The sequence below is a fragment of the Gymnoscopelus microlampas genome (assembly GCF_963454915.1).
Source record: "Gymnoscopelus microlampas genome assembly, chromosome: 14".
NCBI lineage: Eukaryota > Metazoa > Chordata > Actinopteri > Myctophiformes > Myctophidae > Gymnoscopelus > Gymnoscopelus microlampas.
In genome coordinates this window covers 47,154,135-47,174,674 of record NC_139951.1, presented here as the reverse complement: position 1 = coordinate 47,174,674, position 20,540 = coordinate 47,154,135, and the positions used below count along the sequence as shown (strand labels likewise).

At 45.3% G+C, this 20,540-nt stretch overlaps 1 protein-coding gene across 1 annotated transcript; it reads right to left on the bottom strand.

The window, feature by feature from the left end:
- Positions 1–19: 19 nt before the first annotated feature.
- LOC311060269 (uncharacterized protein) lies at positions 20–3,379 on the bottom strand (the record flags this gene model as incomplete). The annotated part of the gene is made up of 2 exons (XM_084078405.1): positions 20–1,107; positions 1,939–3,379. The coding sequence occupies 2 exons, from the start codon at positions 3,377–3,379 to the stop codon at positions 20–22; spliced, it is 2,529 nt and encodes an 842-aa protein (XP_083934531.1).
- Between the last annotated feature and the right edge of the window lie 17,161 nt (positions 3,380–20,540).

Sequence of the window (20,540 nt, the reverse complement as noted above, 5' to 3'; positions counted from 1 at the left end):
GATCACAGCTTTCGTAGTCTCACTTCTCCGCCTTCTCAGTCTTCTCTGCCTCCGTGCTGTCAGCCTTCTTCTCCTCCTTTTTATCCTCTGGTTTCTTCTCCTCTTTCTCGGTCTCCTTCTCTGGCTCTGCTTTAGGGGCGGCCTTCACTTCCGCTTTGTCCTCCGTTTTGGCTGGGGACGGCTTCTCGTCCTTGGCAGGGGCCAGGGACAGGACAGGGGCTTGCCTGGTGAGGACAAGCCTCCCAAAGACTGTGCCGTCTTTGGGATCAGGCGTGTCTTCTGCAGGCTTATCTTCCGCAGGCGTGTCTTCTGCAGGTTTGTCTTCTGCAGGCTTGTCTTCTACGGGCGTGTCTTCTGCAGGCTTGTCTTCTGCAGGCTTGTCTACTACAGGCTTGTCTTCTGCAGGTTTGTCTTCTGCAGGCTTGTCTTCTACGGGCGTGTCCTCTGCAGGTTTGTCTTCTGCAGGCTTGTCTTCTGCAGGCTTGTCTTCTACAGGCTTGTCTTCTGCAGGTTTGTCTTCCGCAGGCTTATCTTCTGCAGGCTTGCTGGGAGCAGCAAGTTTGGGAGCATCTGCTTTCTTAGGGGATTCCTCTGACTTGCTCTCCTTCGTCGCATCCGTCTTTTCCGCCTCGCTCTCGGGCTCCTTGTCTTTGGGCTCCTGCTTCTTCTCCTCCTTCACAGGGGCAGGAGGCTGAACTTTCTTCTCCTCCTTAGGGGTGTCTTTTGCAGCAGAGGGTGTGGCTTCTTCCTTGACTGGGGACTTTGCTTCTGGAGTTTTGGGAAGAGGGGATTTGGGAGCGGGAGATTTGGATTCAGGGGATTTGCTGGGTGGGGTCTTTGACACTGGCGACTTGGCTGCTGGTGGTGATTTCGGTGCTGGGGATTTTGACACAGGGGACTTGGATACGGGGGACTTGGCAGCAGGGGATTTTGGCATCGGGGATTTAGATTGAGGTGATTTAGATCCGGGGGATTTGACAGTGGGAGATTTGGGCTGAGGGGTTTTGGGGGGAGATTTGGATGGAGGAGAAGCAGCCTTTGCAGGAGACTTGGACTTCTCATCTTCCTCACCCGCCTCCTCCTCCGCACCCTCTCCCTCCTTCTCCTCTGCCTCGTCTTTGGTTTCCTCGCCCCGCTCTGCTTCCTCTTCAGCTCCATCACCTTCCTCTTTCTCTTCTTCTGCCTTCTTCTCCTCCTTTTTCACCTCTGGTTTCATCTCCTCTTTCTTGGTCTCCTTCTCTGGCTCTGCTTTAGGGGCGGCCTTCACTTCCGCTTCGTCCTCTGTTTTGGGTGGGGACGGCTTCTCGTCCTTAGCAGGGGCGGGACTGTCTTTGGGGGCAGGCTTGTCTTCTGCAGGCTTGCTGGGAGCAGCAAGTTTGGGAGCATCTGCCTTCTTTAGGGATTCCTCTGACTTGGCATCCGTTTTTTCCGCCTTGCTCTCGGGCTCCTTGTCTTTGGGCTCCTGCTTTTTCTCCTCTTTCACAGGGGCAGGAGGCTCAACTTTCTTCTCCTCCTTAGGGGTGTCTTTTGCAGCTGGGGGTGTGGCCTCTTCCTTGACTGGGGACTTTGGTTCCGGAGTTTTGGGAAGAGGGGATTTGGGAGGGGGAGATTTGGATTCAGGGGATTTGCTGGGTGGGGTCTTTGACACTGGCAACTTGGCTGTGGGTGATTTTGCTGGTGGCGATTCCGGTGCTGGGGATTTTGACTCGGGGGACTTGGATGCGGGTGACATGGATTTGTCCTCTACGGGGGATTTGACAGCAGGGGACTTGGCAGGGGATTTTGGCATCGGGGATTTAGATGGTGGTGATTTAGATTGAGGTGATTTAGATTCGGGTGATTTGGGCTGAGGGGTTTTGGGGGGGGATTTGGATGGAGGAGAAGCAGCCTTTGCAGGAGACTTAGACTTTTCTTCCTCACCTGCCTCGTCTTCCTCACCCTTTTCCCCCTCTTCCTCTCCCTTTTCCTCCTCTTCCTCTCCTTCCTCTTTGTCATCATCCTCTTCCTCACCCTCTCCCTCCTTCTCCTCTGCCTCATCTTTGGTTTCCTCGCCCTGCTCTTCTTCCTCCTCAGCTTCATCACCTTCCTCTTTAACTTCTTCTGCCTCTTCTTCACCGGCCTTCTCTGTCACCTCAGTGGCCTGGGTTTCATGTGTCTGCTCCGCCGCAATGACTGTTTCAGAGATGTCATCTCCCTGCAACATCAAGTGGTCAGAGATCCTGCTTTCAAGGAAGGAGTATGGACCGCTTCCTGACAAAAATCGGGTCTCCTCGCCCTCCAGTAGCTTCCTGTAAGCGGCGATCTCAATATCTAGAGCCATCTTCACATTCAGGAGCTCCCGGTAGTCCCTCAGCTGACCGGCCATCTCCCACTTGGTGCTCTTCAGCTCAGAGTCCAGCTGATGGATTGTCTCCTGTAGTGAGTGGAGATCTCCTTGGTGCCTGTCCTCGCTCTCCATGCACTGCCTCTCCAAGGAGTCCTTGGTACCGCGAAGAGTCTCCAGCTCGATGGTGCGGCTCTGGAGCTGGCGGCGGTACTCTGAGATCTCCCCCTGGGTGCCACGGATCGCATCCTTGTTAGACTTAGCTGCTTCTGACAGACACTCCATGCGCACTTTGAACCATTCTTCGTTCTGCACTGCGCTCGTGCTAGCATGAGTGTCCAGCTGGGAGCGGATCTCCCGCAGTGCGCTCGTGACGTCCGCCTTGAGCGAGTCGCGCACCTCGAAGTTCGCCTGTGCGCCCTGAATCTGCGCGAGGAGCTCGGACACCACTTCCTCGTGATTCTTCTTCAGAAACGCGGATTCGTCCTCCAGCTCCCGCAGCTTCTTGTCCAACTCGCAGCTTGTGAGTTGACACTCGTCCACGTGCTTGTTCATGGCCCGTACGGCGGCATCCGTCTCCTCGCGGTTGCGAGCTTCGTCCTCGAGCCTTCCCCGCAGGTGCTGGATGTCCTCCTCCAGGTGCTCGTGCTCCAGGAGAGTGCGTGTCTTCTCTCCGGTCAGCTGCTGCAGCAGAGCCCTCAGGTCGCCCAGCTCGTGCTCATACTGCTCCCCGACCGACGCGCGTCCGGCCTGGCTCTGTCGGAGGGCGGCCGCCTCTGCCTCCAGGTTCCTGTTGTGCGTCTCCAGGTTACGCACCGTGTCGATGTAGCCGGCGAAGCGGTCGTTCAGAGTCTGGAGAACCTCTTTCTCGTTCCTCCTCTCGTCTCCGGTATAGCTCTCCCGGCCGTCCATAGGGGGCTGCTGGCTGTAGGTGGGTCGGCGGCGCTGCTGCTGCTGCTGAGAGTGGAAGCCGCTGGAGGAGGCCGAGGCCGGCCGAGCCTTGGGGTAGGAGGCACTTTGGCCATAGTAGTGGTGGTGGCCCAATGTGAAACTCATCTTGGCTGGACCGAAGGATGCTCACACTGCAGCAAGAGGCGAGTGGCTGGGCTTATATAGGCGAGGGAGGGAAAGCATACGCCTCAGCACTGTGACGCACTCTGTACACAGTAAAACCTTTGGTGTTCATTTACATGGACCATTGAGGGTGCATTTGGTTACATTTAGTTTCAAATGGATACATTAACACAGAGGATTTTACTGTGTATGTAAAGCGACTCAAACTGAATATTGTCAGTGGCCCAATTGTAAGCCTATGTCTTGTGAGTGTAACTATTTATTGAAATTAGTGAAGGTTAAGGCCAGGGATGTTTGTGTGAAATTCAAGGGATGAAATTACACTGACATAATACCAATTATTATCTAATTATTATATTAGTAGTGAAAATGTTTTCTTATAGCCTAGTGAGCATCAATGGCCTTTTACTGTTATCTTTTTTTTAATTCACAAATCTACTATAGGCCTATAGATAAATCTGGGACAGAGCTTGATTTACAGTGAACTTTTTGCGTATTTAATTGTCCATCCATGGATAAATCATGACTCTAATTATTTTCTGCACAGGTCTGCTTCTGTAGATGAGGTGAGGCTAGTGGGTGTGCTCTGTGTTCTGCTGATGCGCTCTGTAGCTGCTGCTGCAGTGTGAGTTTGCAGATCCACGCTAAGCCATCTGGGACCCACACACTTGCTGGCTCATTGACAGAATCTTTGTGCGCGCACACCAGTGGTGGAAAAAGTACTCAAATTCTTTACTTAAGTAAAAGTACCAATACTGCTATATAAAAATACTATGTTACAAGTAAAAGTCCAGAATAAAAAAAATACTTGAGTAAAAGTACAAAAGTATTGGCATCAAAATGTACTTAAAGTACCAAAAGTAAAAGTACTAAATATTTGAAAATAGCAGATCTACAAGCTCACAACGCGTCGCGATGCGACACGTTGTGAGCTTGTAGATCGGCTATTTTCAAATAGCCTATATGTATAAAATAAGGCTAAAGTGGTTAATGTATGTTTTATAATATGAAAATGTATATCTGAAAAGTAACTAGTAACTAAAATTTTCAAGTAAATGTAGTGGAGTAAAAGTACAATATTTGCCTCTGAGATGTAGTGGAGTAGAAGTAAAAGTATTGGAAATTGGAAATACTCAAGTAAAGTATAAATACCTCAAAATTGTACTTAAGTACGTTAGTTACTTTCCACCACTGCCACCACACGCACGCGCACACACATTTTTGTAGAGAGCTGTCTGCCCCATGTGATTGACCACATTCTATATGTGAATTTCATCCCTTTCTGCCTATACTTTATGCTTCTTTTGTCCACCCATTACATTCTGGATGTGCAGGACAGCCTGGACAGGTGTGCCTGTAAAGGCAAGCCTGTTAATGAAGTGTAAAGATATTTTGTATCAATGCCTAATGTATGGGTCCCATTATACGGTCTTAAGAGTTAAATTAAAACTGGAGTTTGCGGTGTATAACATACGGTAGCGTAGAATACACGCTACTGAGAGAGGCCAGAAAGACTGGCCAAAGGATAATTACACAATAGCTACCAGTGGTGTAAAGTAACTAAGTACATGCACTCAAGTGCTGTACTTAAGTACAATTTTTAGGTATTTTTACTTTACTGGAGTATTTCCTGTACTTTTACTTCGACTCAGCTACATCTCAGAGGCACATATTGTACTTTTACTGCACTACAATTATTTGAAAACTTTAGTTACTAGTTACTTTGTAGATTTTGATTATTATTACAGAACCACTTAAGCCCTATATACATTTCGGCCATTTGAAAATGTGTCGCATCGCGACGCATTGTGAGCTTGTAGATCGGCTATTTTCAAAAGATTTTTTATGCATTTTATACATTTGAAAACTTGTGAAATGGGACATTCTGCATAATGAGTACTTTCTACTTTTGGTACTTTAAGTACATTTTGATACCAATACTTTTGTACTTTTACTCAAGTATATTTGGAATATTTTACTTGTAACAGAGTATTTCTACATCGCAGTGTTGATACTTTTACTTAAGTAAAAATAATATATACTTTTTCCACCACCACAGTACCTTCAGATTGTCAATGAACTAAAATAATACAGAGTTCACACCCGACCACAGTCTGGGATTGTGAGCCTCCCTCATCAGCTGCTCTGTAGTGTTGTCTTCTGTGAGGAGGCAGATTCTGTCTCAGTTGCACCGACTCACCTTATTCTTGGCCCTTCTCCAGGGCGGCCCCGTTGCCCTTTTCCGCTGCTTCATTCAATATGCAACATCACTTCACGTCATCATTCAATATCTATCTGGTCACTTCCTCCCTAGTAATATATTGTATAAATACCCATTATGTTTTTATCACAACAATAATCACGACACATTAAAATGTTGTAATGACTTTTAAGGTCAAGTATAATAGCATTGTAGTATGCTTATAACACTCACTATAATTACTGTTATATGCACTCATAGGTACTCATAATGCAAGGACGCTGGCCAGGGCACTGCGTCAGGCATCCAGAACTAGTGGCAAGTAAACTGACACTGTGGGAGTCAACCCAGGGCACAGCCAGGAAAAGGCTAGAAGCGCAGAGGAAGTTTTCATTCGTTCAGCGCAGAAATCATTTCAGGGGCGTCGCTGCGTGTGCAGCTCATGGAAAAGTGGAGATATTTTACTAAACACACCTTTTCCTCTTTGTAAATGTGGACCGTCTGATATGTTTTCATTTTGTTTGATAATATTACATGATATTGTCCTCTAGTGTCATATCCGTTTGAAAGTTCTGGCAGAACCGACAGGTGTGATTAATGACCCCACATCAATCGCAACGCACCTGTCAATCAGTGGTGGAAAAAGTACTCAAATGTTTTACTTAAGTAAAAGTATCAATACTGCATTGTACTCTGTCACAAGTACAAGTCCGGAATTCAGAATTTACTTGAGTAAAAGTACAAAAGTATTGGTATAAAAATGTACTTAATGTACAAAAGTAAAAGTACTCATTATGCAGAATGTGCCATTTCACAAGTTTTCAAATGTATACAGATCTTTTGAAAATAGCAGATCTACAAGCTCACAATGTGTCGCATTGTGAGCTTGTAGATCGGCTATTTTCAAATGGCCGAAATGTATATAGGGCTGAAGGTTATGTATGTTTTGTAATAATAATCAAAGTACAACTAGTAACTAAAGTCCGGACATTGCTGGCCCACAATAACCTACCTGAGCTGGCGGAGACCTGTGCTCTGAGGAGCACTTTTTCTAGTTGCAGCTTGTTTTCGTTTGAATATAACTGTGGTTTGCCGCAGTCGTTCAAATCAATCACCACCACATTTGGTGTGAAAAAAAGAACAGATCTACAAGCCAACAACCTGTAGCATCGTGGGCCATTGTTAACTCGTACATCTGTTCTTTTTTTGGCAAACGAAACTAAAAACTAAAGCAGGCCTAGACACATACTGTAGGAGGAGATCAGTTCAACCTGGGCCCCCTCCACACAATGATATTTAATTCACATGGAAGAAGGTAGCAGGCCTACTCACATTTTATTTACTTAAAAGTAGTTCTACCACAATGTAGATGTAATATTCTGTACATTAATATGAATGGCCCATTTCACAATGTTTGAAAAATGTGTCAAATGTCAAAATATTTCAAAAATAGCAGATCTACAAGCTCACAACGCGTTGCATCGTGCTGCATTGCGAGTTTGTAGATCGGCTATTTTCCAATAGATGAAGTAACACATAGGGCTTAATTGGTTATGGTATGTTTTTGTATTATAAATAATCTAAATCTACACAGTTACTTGAAGTCCTTGAAGTATTGAAAAATGGAAATACTCCAGTAAAGTGAAAGTAGCCTGCATCCAAATTGCACTTAATTACACACAGTATCTGATTAAATGTATTTGGTTACTTTCCACCACTGACATAATAAACATTAAAGGTCTGTCATGTGTTTTCAAATGAGGCCACTTTTTGCCATCTTGAACTACATGTTTATTAGTTAGTCTCTCTCAGTTCTCTCTCTCTCTCTCTCTCTCTCTCTCTCTCTCTCTCTCTCTCTCTCTCTCTCTCTCTCTCCTTACTGCAGGATGGAGCAGTACGTCGTGCAGCTGATAAACGTGCAAGTAAGTTACTCTTATTTGATGTAGTAATTACTGTAATCAATTTATGCTGTTTGACGTTTAGCTCGTTCTCTGACTAGTAAAAAGTATACTACTAGTAAACTACTATAGGCTAAACGATGAAGTCGATTTTAGTATTTCCACCAGGAAAATGTTCAGGTTGGCGGATGCCAAGGCGTGTCTTCGCCTCTGGGGCACGCTGCTGCTAGCCTGGTAAACCCTCCCTCCGGAAATCTCATTTCCATTTGATTTCAGGAGAGAGTCTGGCTTCATCCGCCTTTCTGCAATATTCGCTCTGTACGCCGACCTGACGAGCCTATCAGCGTCGTCGCTCATCGTTCTGTGATTGACAGCGACAGTTGGCCAATCAGGTGGCGAGTTCGAGTGAGCCCGAATGATGCCGAGTGCTGCCTGACTGCAGCGAAAAAAGACGAACGGCAGCCATTGTTTTTTTGTGCGAGTGCCGTCACTTCTTAGTTTCGGTTATAAAACGGTCTCAAACTTCGTTTTTGAGGCACGGAATTTACTTTTAAGATATCGTTTGGATAGAATTTAGTTGTTTAACTTCATATATGTGGTCAATTAATCATGACAGAGCCTATTTAAAAATATAAATTCAGAGAACCGGGAGGGGCGGGCTGTGACGCGCATGTATCCGAATAAGGCAACCTATTTCGTGCATGGCGATCTCAAAAGTCCCGTTGTGTCATATTAGTGACGGAGATGGTAAAAATCCACTGCAATTGGCTGAAGGGGAAAAACGATCATTGGCTGAAGGGGTTGTCAGTCAATGGTATTACTCCCGCCCAACTCCAGCCCACAGCGAATATTGCAGAAAGGTGGATCAGCCCAGACTAACTCCTGAAATCAAATGGAAATGAGATTTCCGGAGGGAGGGTTTACCAGGCTACGCTGCTGCTTCGATTGTATGTAGTTTGTCATAATGGTGCGATATTGATTTTTTAAAACTTTTAACATCAAGTAATAGTCGTATTAGAAATAGTTGTTGTTAAGAAAATCTCAATCGATCTATCGATCTCAAGGGTCTTCAACAGGGGGTCCTCAGAGTTACTACAGGGGATCCGCCAAATCTTTGTGATATGTTTTTTTTTACATGAACCACTTGAACCCTAGCATCCCTTTTCTGAAGAGAACTTTAGCCAAAAATAGCAGATCTACAAGCTCACAACGCCTCACAGCGCGAGGTGTTGTGAGCTTGTAGATCGGCTATTTTTTGGCAAAGAGTTAAAGGCGTAGAGGGGAAAAAAACAGCAAACGTTTATCTGAAACACAATTTTATATAATATAGAGGGGGTCCCTCCCTGCTTTATCTCTCTCTCAGCTAGGGGGTCCATGGCCTGAAAACGTTGAAGACCCCTGATCTTTCTCATTATGGGGCATCTGGGTGTGGTAAAGGTAGAGTTAAGTATAAGTATAAGTAGGGGAGGGTTCCTACAGGTTCTTGGGCACCTGTTCAGCAGGAAGTGAATCTGGGAAGTTCCTCCGCATGCATTACCCCTCCCAGAGAAACCTCTCACTATCTCACTGTTGCAAGAACTTTTTTTCTGGTGGCTGACTACTTTATAGGTTTTTGACTTTTAAAATCAAGTTGTAATACTACTAGAAATAGTTGTTGAATAAGGAAAAAATGCACAAAAAACAAAAAAAACAACAATACAAATCTGTTTATCTATCTTATCTACTGTATGTTTACCCGTTTCTACCGACTGAACGTAGCTGCATCCTCCCTCTTTCGGGGCGGGGTCTGTCTTGTTTGCTACTCAGTGGGAGGTGTCATCTTCACCAGTCAGTTGGCCTCGCATCTGGCGGGCTAGCTGGAGCTGCTCTTCATCCCTGCCCACTGAGCCATAGTCGGCTATTAGACCTCCGTCTAAAACCGGGTTATAATTGGTCTAACAGTGAAAGTTTTTAGCGGTCTTGGCTTAGCCTAGACGTTGATTAGCTGTTTTTTAAGCGTCTGTACATAGACGTCTATATTATAGACGTCATTTCAACGGCTATAATATAGACAGTCTATAAATAGACGCTTAAAAAACAGCTAATCAACGTATCAACCTAGACCGCTAAAAAACTTTCACTGTTAGACCAATTATAACCCGGTTTTAGCCAAGCCCTTAGACGCATTTTAGACGTCTAATAGCCCGAAAAATGCTCAGTGGGTGTGGTCACTGGCCAGGCTCTAGGTAGCATCTTGTGGCCCGAGCGTCTAGCGGCGTCTGTCTGTCTGTCTGTTTGTCTGTCTGTCTATGAGGCGTCTGGGTGTGGTAGAGGTAAAGCAGTCTCCCACCAGCACAACAGCCCAACCCAGCAGCAACAGCGGTGCCTCCAGCTTGGCCATCAAACACATTTGGCCGTGCTTACAGGTTGGAACTTAAGCTGGCGACGGATCAAGTGACCGTCCTTTTTGCTGCACTGCAGAAGCTACTGGCAAGTGTGTGTATGGGAGGATGCTGTAGTTTATACCTCCCCAGCTGTGGAGGGTGGTGCCAGCAAACAGGGACTGAATGCCTGTGAGTGAGGGTATACATGTCGAAAATAGCAGATCTACAAGCTCAAAGCTCATGGCAATGTGTTGTGATCTTGCAGATGGGTTATTTTTCACTATTCGTCCCATGACCAGGTTTATAGGCCTTAGCCACTTGAACCCCAGCGTGCCTATTCTGGGGGGGAACATTCGTCGAAAAATAGCAGATCTACAAGCTCGACATGTCGCCTGTCGATGCGTTCTTCAAATGACAAATAGCAACTAATAAGGAAGCAGTCAACAGCTATATGTGGGCTGATATCCAGGTGCTTATACTGCCCCTCTACTCTTACATGAATGTATTACACAAATTACTTTTTACGGCGCGGCTCTGCAAGAGGCTAGCCGGCTATAAGAGTGTTTGTACGCGTGTGTGTGTGTGTGTGTGTGTGTGTGTGTGTGTGTGTGTGTGTGTGTGTGTGTGTGTGTGTGTGTGTGTGGGGAGCTTAAACCCTGTACATGGTCACCTCCTTTTTTGCACTCTACACCATTTTCTTTCTTCTCAAAATAGCCAACCTACAAGCTGACATGTAGTGAGCTTGTAGATCTACTGTTTTCACCAAATGCTTGTCTATTATGCAGTGATGCTATGCTCATTTGAGAAGTGGTTGCTCTCTATTTTAATGACGTCACGCGCACGTCGCTTAACACCTACAGTACAGGTCACACAATGGGCAATTGATATGCATATAGGCTAATTCCTATGTTAATGTACCTGGCGTGAGTCGGGAGCCTTTGTAAACTTTGATGAAGTGTGAATTTAAAGTAGTTTTAAATCTATGCGTGTGCCTGCACGTCCCCCTGGCCAAATAAGTGGTTGCTCGGCGTGCAACCCCGTCCACTGAGCATTGCACCCCTGCTATTATGACATGTCCAGAATAGGGCCGCTAGGGTTTGTGTTAACATTGGGGGAAAAAATGGGAAAAAAAGAGCCTCTTACATGAGCAAGGTTACAAATCAGACAACTTATTCTTCATTCTGAATAGATACTCTTTACATTCTCATACACTAACTCAGGGGTAGGCAACCTTAAGCACGGGCACCAACATTGGCACAGGGGAGGGTGATCACTGGCACACTGGCATAAGTGTGAGAGAGAGGTTTTTTCTTTTAAAATGAAATATTCAAAAAATGTCAGTGAAATTAAGACCCCTCACTTACATACAAATGACATCCTGCACATGGTTCTACATTCATTCAAACTCCTAACTCTGACTGGGGAGGGAGATAGGTGGGTTATTGCTCTGAGTCTAATGATCATTACATCCTGATGTGAAAGAAAATATTTCAGAAGAAGAAGGGAGAAAAATAAGGTTATGTATTGTATAGCCAGCCTATGGACAATCAAAATCAGATGGAAATATGACATTTTGATGTGCTGTCATAATTAAACGTAATGATGATATGGGTGCGGCTGTGACTCAGGGGTAGAGGGGCCAGTAGAGCGGCCGGATGGAAACCGTGAGGTTCCCGGTTCGATCCCGGTCTCCCCCAGAGTTAGTGTCGAAGTGTCCTTGAGCAAGACACCGAACCCCTAATTGCTCCCGATGATGAGCAGGTTGGTGCCTTGCTTGGTTTCCTCCGCCATCGGTGTATGAATGTGTGTGTGTGAATGGGTGAATGTAATCTATCATCTATGTAAATCGCTTTGGATAAAAGCGCTATATAAATGCACCATTTACCATCTACCACAGGGGTTTTCAACCAGTGGTCCGGGGACCACCAGTGGTCCTTGAGGGGGTTCCAGGGGGTCCCCAGCCAAATTAATAGTTAGCAACCAAATTGACCCTTATACAGTATGTCTGTAACTCTGAGAGTGTACAAATGGAACCAAATGGACCGGTTCCATTTGTACACTCTCAGAGTTAAATGAACACTGATGATGGTGATACAGCATAGATTGGGACCCCCAAGAAATCTAAATGCTTGAGTCCCTGGTATATCTTTTCAAATGGGGGTCCCTGGGCTAATATTTCTCAATTTGGGGGTCCTTGATGCGAAAAAGGTTGAAAACCACTGATCTACCACACTGACAATCAAGAAAATGAAAACTTGGCACTTGGTTGCCGACCCCTGCACTAACTCATTTGGAGCCCTTCTCTCTCCCTGACTTAGCCAATGCTGCCCTGAGCTGTCTGTCAGTGGAGGATGGCCTGATGCTGATCAACCAGGCCATGAGGAACGGCAGTCTGCAGTCTTCAGGTTTCTGACGGGGTGATGGCAGACACTGTGGTCGTCAGCCAGAAATGAACCCATTAAAACGCATCTGTGTCATTTTAGATTTCTTTGGCTGTTAAAAAATAGCAGATATACAAGCTCATAGCGCGGCACAGAGTGCAAATCTTTGAATATATATATATATATATATATATTTTAAAGCGAACATTTGTACAACTCAAATCTTTGCTTCTGGGGGGTCCCTGGAACAAAATGTTTAGAGATGGGGGTCCGGCGGTCTGCGGCCAAATACATATAATTTTTGGGGCTCTTCACATGAAAAAGTTTGAGAACCACTGATATAATAGCAACATACGTTTTTTTTGGTTTTAAGCTTAAAGCTCAAATGCTTTCTTTTTCAAAGATATGGATTACAGGTGACATTTAACCACTTAAACGTTATATCATAGGTTGACCGGGGACCCCCAGATGTTTAAACTCGGTCCCCTCCTTTTTTCCCTTTACACCAAATCTCTTTGCCTCTACAAGCTCACAATGCATAGCATTGTGACACATTGTGAGCCTGTTAGATTAGCTATTTAGTATTTTCAGTGAATGTGTGCCCATTTTTGGCGAAAGTTAGCCTATTGTAAAATGGCCAGAATAGGGACGATAGGGTTCACGTTTGGTTTAAGGGATTTAGCAGTGCAACTATAGAATACTGTATTCTATATTTGCACTGCTAAATCCCTTAAACCAATACACCACTGCTACATTACAAGTAGCTAAAGGAGTGCTAGACAGCATTCAGCCACTAGATGTCGCACTTTTACAACACCTCTGTTACACTGCTTGTCATTTCCCCATCACAGCAAAGGCCTAGGGTTTACCAGGCTAGCAAAGGCCTGCAATCATGTTATCTGCAACACAATGGCTGCCTTACAAGAATATAATGGGTAAAGTACCGTATCCAATTAAAAGCTTTGTATACATTTTCATATTGAATATACAAATATCCATTTTGTACTTACTCCTCAAAATTGTACTTAAGTACATGTACTCAAGTACTGTACTTACGTACAATTTTGAGCTATTTTTACTTTTCTGGAGTATTTCCCATTTTCAATACTTTTATTTCTACTCCACTACATCTCAGAGGAAAATATTGTACTTCTACTCCACTACAATTATTTCAAAACTTTAGTTACTAGTTACTTTGTAGATTTTGATTATGATAAAGAAAAACATACATTAATCACTTCAGACCTCTATATACTTTGGCTGTTTGAAAATAGGCGATCTATAAGCTCACAAAGTGACGCGTCGAGAGCTTGTAGATCTGCTATTTTCAAAAGATTTTTATATTTGAAAACTTGTGATTCTGTACGCGTTTTTTCCTCTAGTTGTATTAAAACATATTCAAATACAACTAGATTCTGCCAAGTCCCGAAAAAGACTCTCTGTGATTGTTGGCCAGTAGTCAGGAGGCTTGCCTTTTCAAAACAGCGCCCAAGATACAGACTCCTCAGAGCCGGAGGAGGCGTCATATGTCTATGAGTGTATTGCTCAAGGGCATTTCAACAGTGGGTGAGGGAGCGGTGAATGTCACTTCACCACACAAAATTTGAACCTTGGGTCACAATTGCGCCCTCTGCCGGCCACATTTTCATCTGGACTGCAACAACAGGGGCAGTCCTACACATTCTTTACAGACCAAAACAAATTTGGGGTTGTTGAAATACTGAAAATCACAGCAAGTTTAAGCTTTGTCCAGCAATGCTGCCTCAGGCGTGTTAACTCATTGACTGCCAACAACATCTTTTGACGCCTGTTGTATGTTTAGTTTTTTACACTAGATGGCGCTTTTCGCTAAGATATGAGTGACCATTACATTCTCAGTCACATACAGAACCAGGAGATCACGTGATCGCAAAATCTCCTCCACCATTCACTTCCTGGTTAGCGTATTTGGGAAAATGCCTTTTTCCCGCCTCCCTGGATTTCCTCTGCATTTTTGACGAGACAAAGAGATAAATGTTCTGTGACTAGTTGAAAAGGTAAGGAAAACGAAAAATCGCTGGCAGTGGCTGATTTATTTATTTATTTACTCTGGCAGATTCGTAAATTAACGCCCGAAAGTAGAAAATCCACAAGCTGGAAACTGGTGGATCTGCTACTTTTGAATTGGAATCCTGACAAGTAACAGTTTTGGACGTATGAGGTTCCCATCAGACAGAGACCATATACAAGATGGCCATGGCCATATAAGGATAAGGGTCGAAGGGGCTGAGGCTATCATGCTTTATGGATTGGCCAAGCATTGCTTGACATTTGTGCCACTGAAGCAATATAAGCGATAAACGCGCACATTAGGAATCCAGTGTGTTGTTCAGGGGTGAGTCTTTACAGATTTACAGTGTGAGGAATGTTCCGCTGGACGGTAGATTTGAACGGAGGACTAGAGGACCTTTCTGAACGAAATCACAGTGCTGCTGCAGTGAAGCACGAGGTGTACGCCTTTGAAATGAAGCATCGTCCCAACAGGACTGTGATTAGTGCCCACGTTTTCAACACAGTGTCTTTAAGCTGGAGGTCGTTGTCCCCGTTTGAAACTGGACATTCCCAAGACGTGCTAGAGAGTCGCTGCCTTGAGGGCCACACAGCTGTGCTGATAGAATATATCGTCTACATCTGGGGTTCTCTTAGCTGCAACGAGCTTTATGCATTTGATGTCGACGCCCACAGATGGTTCAAACCCAGGGTGTCAGGGACCATTCCAGGGGAGAGGGGGAACCACTCAGCCTGTGTCTTGGGCAAGGTCATGTTTATCCATGGAGGATACCAATGGAAGACTAATGGATTTACTAATGACACCTACAGGTTGGACACATCCACGATGGTCTGGTCTTTAATTAACACCAGAGGAACTCTGCCAGATGCTTCAGGATGGCATTCTGCCACGATCATCGGGACAAAGATGTTTGTAATTGGGGGCAAGGGGGGGCGGCGCCAGAACCACAACAACACCATCAGTGTGTTTGACACAGAGACCAACTGCTGGCTGAGCACACCGTCTGCACAGATTCGTCCGGGACAAAGCAGGTTGCATGCAGCCTTTGCCTACAATGGAGAGCTGTACACAATTGGTGGTGTTAAAAACGAGGAAACTACCTCAGGTTTCCTGTGGAAACTCAATCCAGAGACCTTTTCCTGGACGAAGGTTGAGCCCAAGGGGAAAGGACCACGTCCAGTCCATTGCAGGTGCTGTTGCATGGTGGGAGATTGCATCATCCTCCTTAGGGGATATGAATATGACCTGCAAATCCTAGACTTGAGTCCTAATCTGAAGACGTTATGTAAGCTAGCGGTTATTCAGTACCGCGTGGAGCGGTCGGAACTCCCACATGACCTCAGGTGGGAACTGAGAGCCATGACTTCCAACAGAATCAGACCACTGAAAGTCATTCTAGGAATGTATTTTAACAGCAGACCGATCATGTTAATTGAGCGTTAATTGAGGGGCGCTACACTCCCCCCACATTCTGGGGAGCCCAGGGACGAGCTCATGCCTCCTTCAATGCATGAGAGCCAACTGACCTTCTTGTCACCTGACAGGGGGGAGTTTCCCCGGAAGGACATAGCGTGTGGAAGGAACACCTTATTCCAACCAGTTCCCTTCCATCAGGCGCCCCGGCGGTCATGGGGGAGGATTACTACATGTTTTTGTGAGGGTATTAACTACCCTAGGAGACACGGGGAGAACATGCAAACTCCACACAGAGTAGGCCCTTTCGCCAACCCCACCCAGGATATGGGCGCTGATGATGCGGAGGAGAAGACACACCCACAGCGGGAACTCTTCGTTAACGACGAGATTTCTCATTGGATTCTGCCACCAACAAGATTTTTGTTTTTCCACCAGTTGCCGCTGTTTGCCATCCTATGAATGATGCTTTCACTGCCAGATAACGACAGGCAGATTATCTGACGTAATTTGAGAAAAAAACTCCCTTTACTTCCTGTGGGAAAATGGCTTTATTTCCATTTCTGTTGCTTTGTGGAAAAAACAAGCCACATTCAACAGGCCAAAACTAAGCAACGGATTACCGTGACCGGATATCCCCCCCCCCCCCCCCCCAATGCGTGTAATGAGGAGATCGCCGTGAGGACAGCGGTAACGGAAAATATTACATGATCTTTCAAAGGTTGGGTCGCAATTGTGCCCTCTGCTGCCCACATTTTCATCTGGACTGCAACAACAGGGCCAGTCCTACACATTCCTTACAGACCAAAACAAAGTGGGGGTTGTTGAAGTGAAATACTGAAAATCACAGCAAGTTTAAACTTTGTCCATCAATGCTGCCTCAGGCGTGTTAACTTATTGACTGCCAACAACGTCTTTTGAAGTCTGTTGTGTGTTTTTAGTTTTTTTTGGGGGCGGTGTAGCCGCCCCCTATAAGTGAGTTTTGGACACCGACCAAAGAATTTGTGTACCCCCTAACCCTTCCATTGTTAATGCAAATCGATACTTTTTTCATATCAGCCAATCACTTTACAGCTAGTGTCATCACCACTAACTGTAATGTGATTGGCTGACTTTGCAAATTCAGGACTGTGATTGGCTAGCGAAACACATGACACATGTGCAGCCCTATGAATAGCAGTATGGACTTTAAAAAAAGTAATTTATCCTTTTTTTTAAAGTGAGTCATGTTGTGATGACCACACACCGCCCACTTCACACTGGGTGTGATTTTTTTTACACTAGATGGCGCTCTTCGCTAAGATATGAGTGACCATTTCAATCTCAGTCACATACAAAACCAGGCGATCATGTGATCGCAAAATCTCCTCCACCATTCACTTCCTGGTTAGCGTATTTGGAAAAATGCCTTTTTCCCGCCTCCCTGGATTTCCTCTGAATTTTTGACAAGACATGCTATATTCAACTCGCAATGATTTGTTTTTCTTTTTCTGCAGAAGCACATAGAAAGCCTCCGTGTTTAGCAACGATCGGGGGATCGATCATACTGGAGATAAATATTCTGTGACTGGTTGATGTTCGGTTTTTCCCTAGTAACAGGGAAAATGTAAGTCACGTGCTTATCTGTTATTATGAGCAGAGAGCATGTGACTTATATTTGGAGTGATGGCGCGCTCAACAGGTTGAGGGGTGAAAGTGCACAATTCTTGCATGATGATATATATATATAGGAAAGTATGATGTGCGCATGCTCAGCAACCATTTTAGTCAGTCGATCGTTGGAAACCTGATGGGGTGGTCGGTATGTACATTGATCATACATGTTTATAATCATAAACACCTATATTGCATTTATATTTTGAGTAGTCAGGAGTATGTTCAGTGTATTTGACGTTGTCTTTTCTCTACTTTCTTTTTACAGTAAATTACCTTCCTTTCTCTATTATGTGCCACAACAAATGCTACAACGTAGATACCAGGCTAATGATAGCATGTGACCGCAGGCTGGTTGATTTACAGTATAGTCAGAGAATGTCTGTATGTGTGTGTGTGAAGCATTTATATAAACAACAAAAAGACACTTTTCGTTGTGGACTGGTTTATTTGTTGTGGTTGAATGAGTAATTTTCACCGTGGTACCATTAAGGTTGTTATCAGGCCAACGAAGCCCCTGGTCAGAAGGGAGAGTTAATAACTTGTAACGTTCACAAATGGTTATTCAGCTCTAAATCTGAACAGTAATTTACGAACCGAGCCCTGTGTTAGGAAGAGCACAGTGAACGTAATTTTACAATGGTACCCTGTGAGAGAAAATATCACAGAGAAAGCAGAATAAGTTTAGCTTCAACCAGCCTGTGTCGCTTAGTGCTGCTAGTTGCAAATGGTTGCTAGCCGAATTAGCCCGTGGAGGAAGAAGAGTGGGAGCCAGCGATCGTCGGGTCGACCGAGGAGACTTCGGTGTGGACCGGGAGAGGGACATCCCTGCTCATCTATCCAGAAGCAAGAGGAAATCGGCGGACCGTCGGAGCGGACACACGTGCACAGGACAAGGGAGTCATCTAACCCATTCATCAGAAAAGGAGCCACGCATGGAGCTTCAAGGATCGGGGCCCAATGGCACTGCACACATAAAGTCGACATGCTTGTGTGTTTTATTCTGGAGGGGATCTGAAGCATAAAGTTCATGAATCTGGGTCTAAAATGAATGGGATGAAGTTGACAATGTGGTGCTTACTTGATTGCTAAACAATGCTTAAAATTGACTTTGCTATAAAAGCTAACTACCAGTTGACTTTACTAATGCTGCTAAGCTAACGTGCATTGATCACGAGGTGTTCTGCTGTGCTAACATTGCTAAAAACGGTGCACGGGGTCTTTGTGCTATTGCTAAGCTAAGGAGCTATTGGGCTAAAACTAAAGTGCATTTTTCTGCATCACTGTGCATGGGCTAAAACTGCCGTCGTCAAACCGGAAGTGACATCATCGTGGACCGGAACCGGAACGAGGTGAGAAACAGGATACGACAGGGAAAACTTTTCCTTGTAGTAGCGGAAAACGACCAGAAGGGGTCACTGTTGCACAAGCTAAGCCACTAGACGGCCAATCATTGACTTTTAAGAGCATCTTTCCCCATAAAACAACCAAGGGGTTTCACTGTTGCAGAATAAATGGCCATTTACTTTTAAGTACATTATAGACATTTATTCAGAAGGCAAAATGGGGGATTTGGAAGTCCTGAAATCAAAGTCTAGCACTGCACAGTCCTTATTCACGAAGAGAGCCAACAAAATTGAGAATAACTTAGACTCCTTACGTGAAGATAAGTTAGTGGCTGAGCTTGAGGAACTTGAGGCTTGTTTTGAGACTTATGAGGAGGCTGTTATTGACTATTTAGAGGCCTTGGATGAGGAGGATGACAATTACAAGGAGATTGTTGACTCTGTAAAAGCCAAAATAGGCGAGCGCCGCCAGAAGTATGAGGACATTAAGCAAAGATCTCAAGAGACATTGTGGAGTAAGTTTGTGGAGCCAAAGCTTAGTGAACTACAAGCAGACTGGGATGCTAAGTTGGATCATGCCGAAAATGAAGAAGGGCAACTAATGTCCCAAAAAGTGTACAATAGCGTGCGCGCTAGCGCGAAGACTGCTATTGAACTAATGAGTGAATTTGTGGCAAAGTGGGGTCCTTTTATTCCTGAGAAGCATGAAAACGGACTGAAAAAGTATCTCAGAAAGTCAACAGAAAGGGGCCGAAAGACACTTGCTGTGTTAAAAAGCCAAATGGGTGATTTGGTGTCTAGTTTATCCAGTCAACAGGACAGTGATGAAAGGAAGACCGAGCTAGCTGAAATGGAGGAGCAAGGTAAGGACGGAGACCCGTCCAGTGACCAAGCCAAGGCACCAGTCAGCAGCAGGGGCCCAGGTGAGATGGGTGCATATGGGTATTCGCCCAGCATGCCAGGCATAATGGGGTCTTTATTTCCTAATCCTATATGGAAAGGTCCGTTTGCAACCTCAATGCCCAGGGGGTCTCCTTTTTTGCCCAGAATGACTACAGAGATAACTAGCGCCACCACCTCCACAGAGACTAAACCTAGCACAATTGAAATGGGGTCTAACAAACTGTCATTGGTTACCAGCAGTCTGTCCTTCCCTCCAAGCACTCAAATGGAGTGGACTAGTGCGTCCACAACATTGCACAGTCCTCCCATATTAACTCCATGGTACAGTAGTGCCGCGTCAGGGCCGCAGCCCTCTCTCCCACCATCACGCAAATCTGCATTAGAGCTCGGAGCCATCAAAAAGGAGGATCGATCTCAAGGAGCATGGATTGGCAGCAGTGGGGGGCCGACGCGTCCTACATCTTCAATGGCTCAAGCAAGACTGCCTGCTCAAGCGGCTGGGGGGATGGCTGCCCCGAGGTTTATGATGCCTAGGATTGCCCTGGCACCAATGTCACTTCCTACTTTTAGCGGTGACAAGAGGGGTTATTATCAATGGAGGGACAAGTGGGCGAGAATGCAACAAATGGCTGAGCCAACAGGGTCCCCTGAACTAATGTTATATCATCTGTTGGACAGCATTTCTAACGCAGTGAAAAAGGAGCTTCGATTGGATTACTGCCGTGAGGTGAACGACGTTTTCCGTGCATTGCAAAGCTGTTATGGAAATGTGCCCCAGATCGTGAAGGAGATTACCACTGAGCTACAGGAGTTTCCTGCTGTGCGTGGAAACCAGCCGAAAGAGGCATTGCAATTGATACAAGCTGTGGAAATGGCGGTTCACGACCTAACTGATTTGCAATCGGTGCATGTACTTCAAAACCAGCTGGTGGTCGA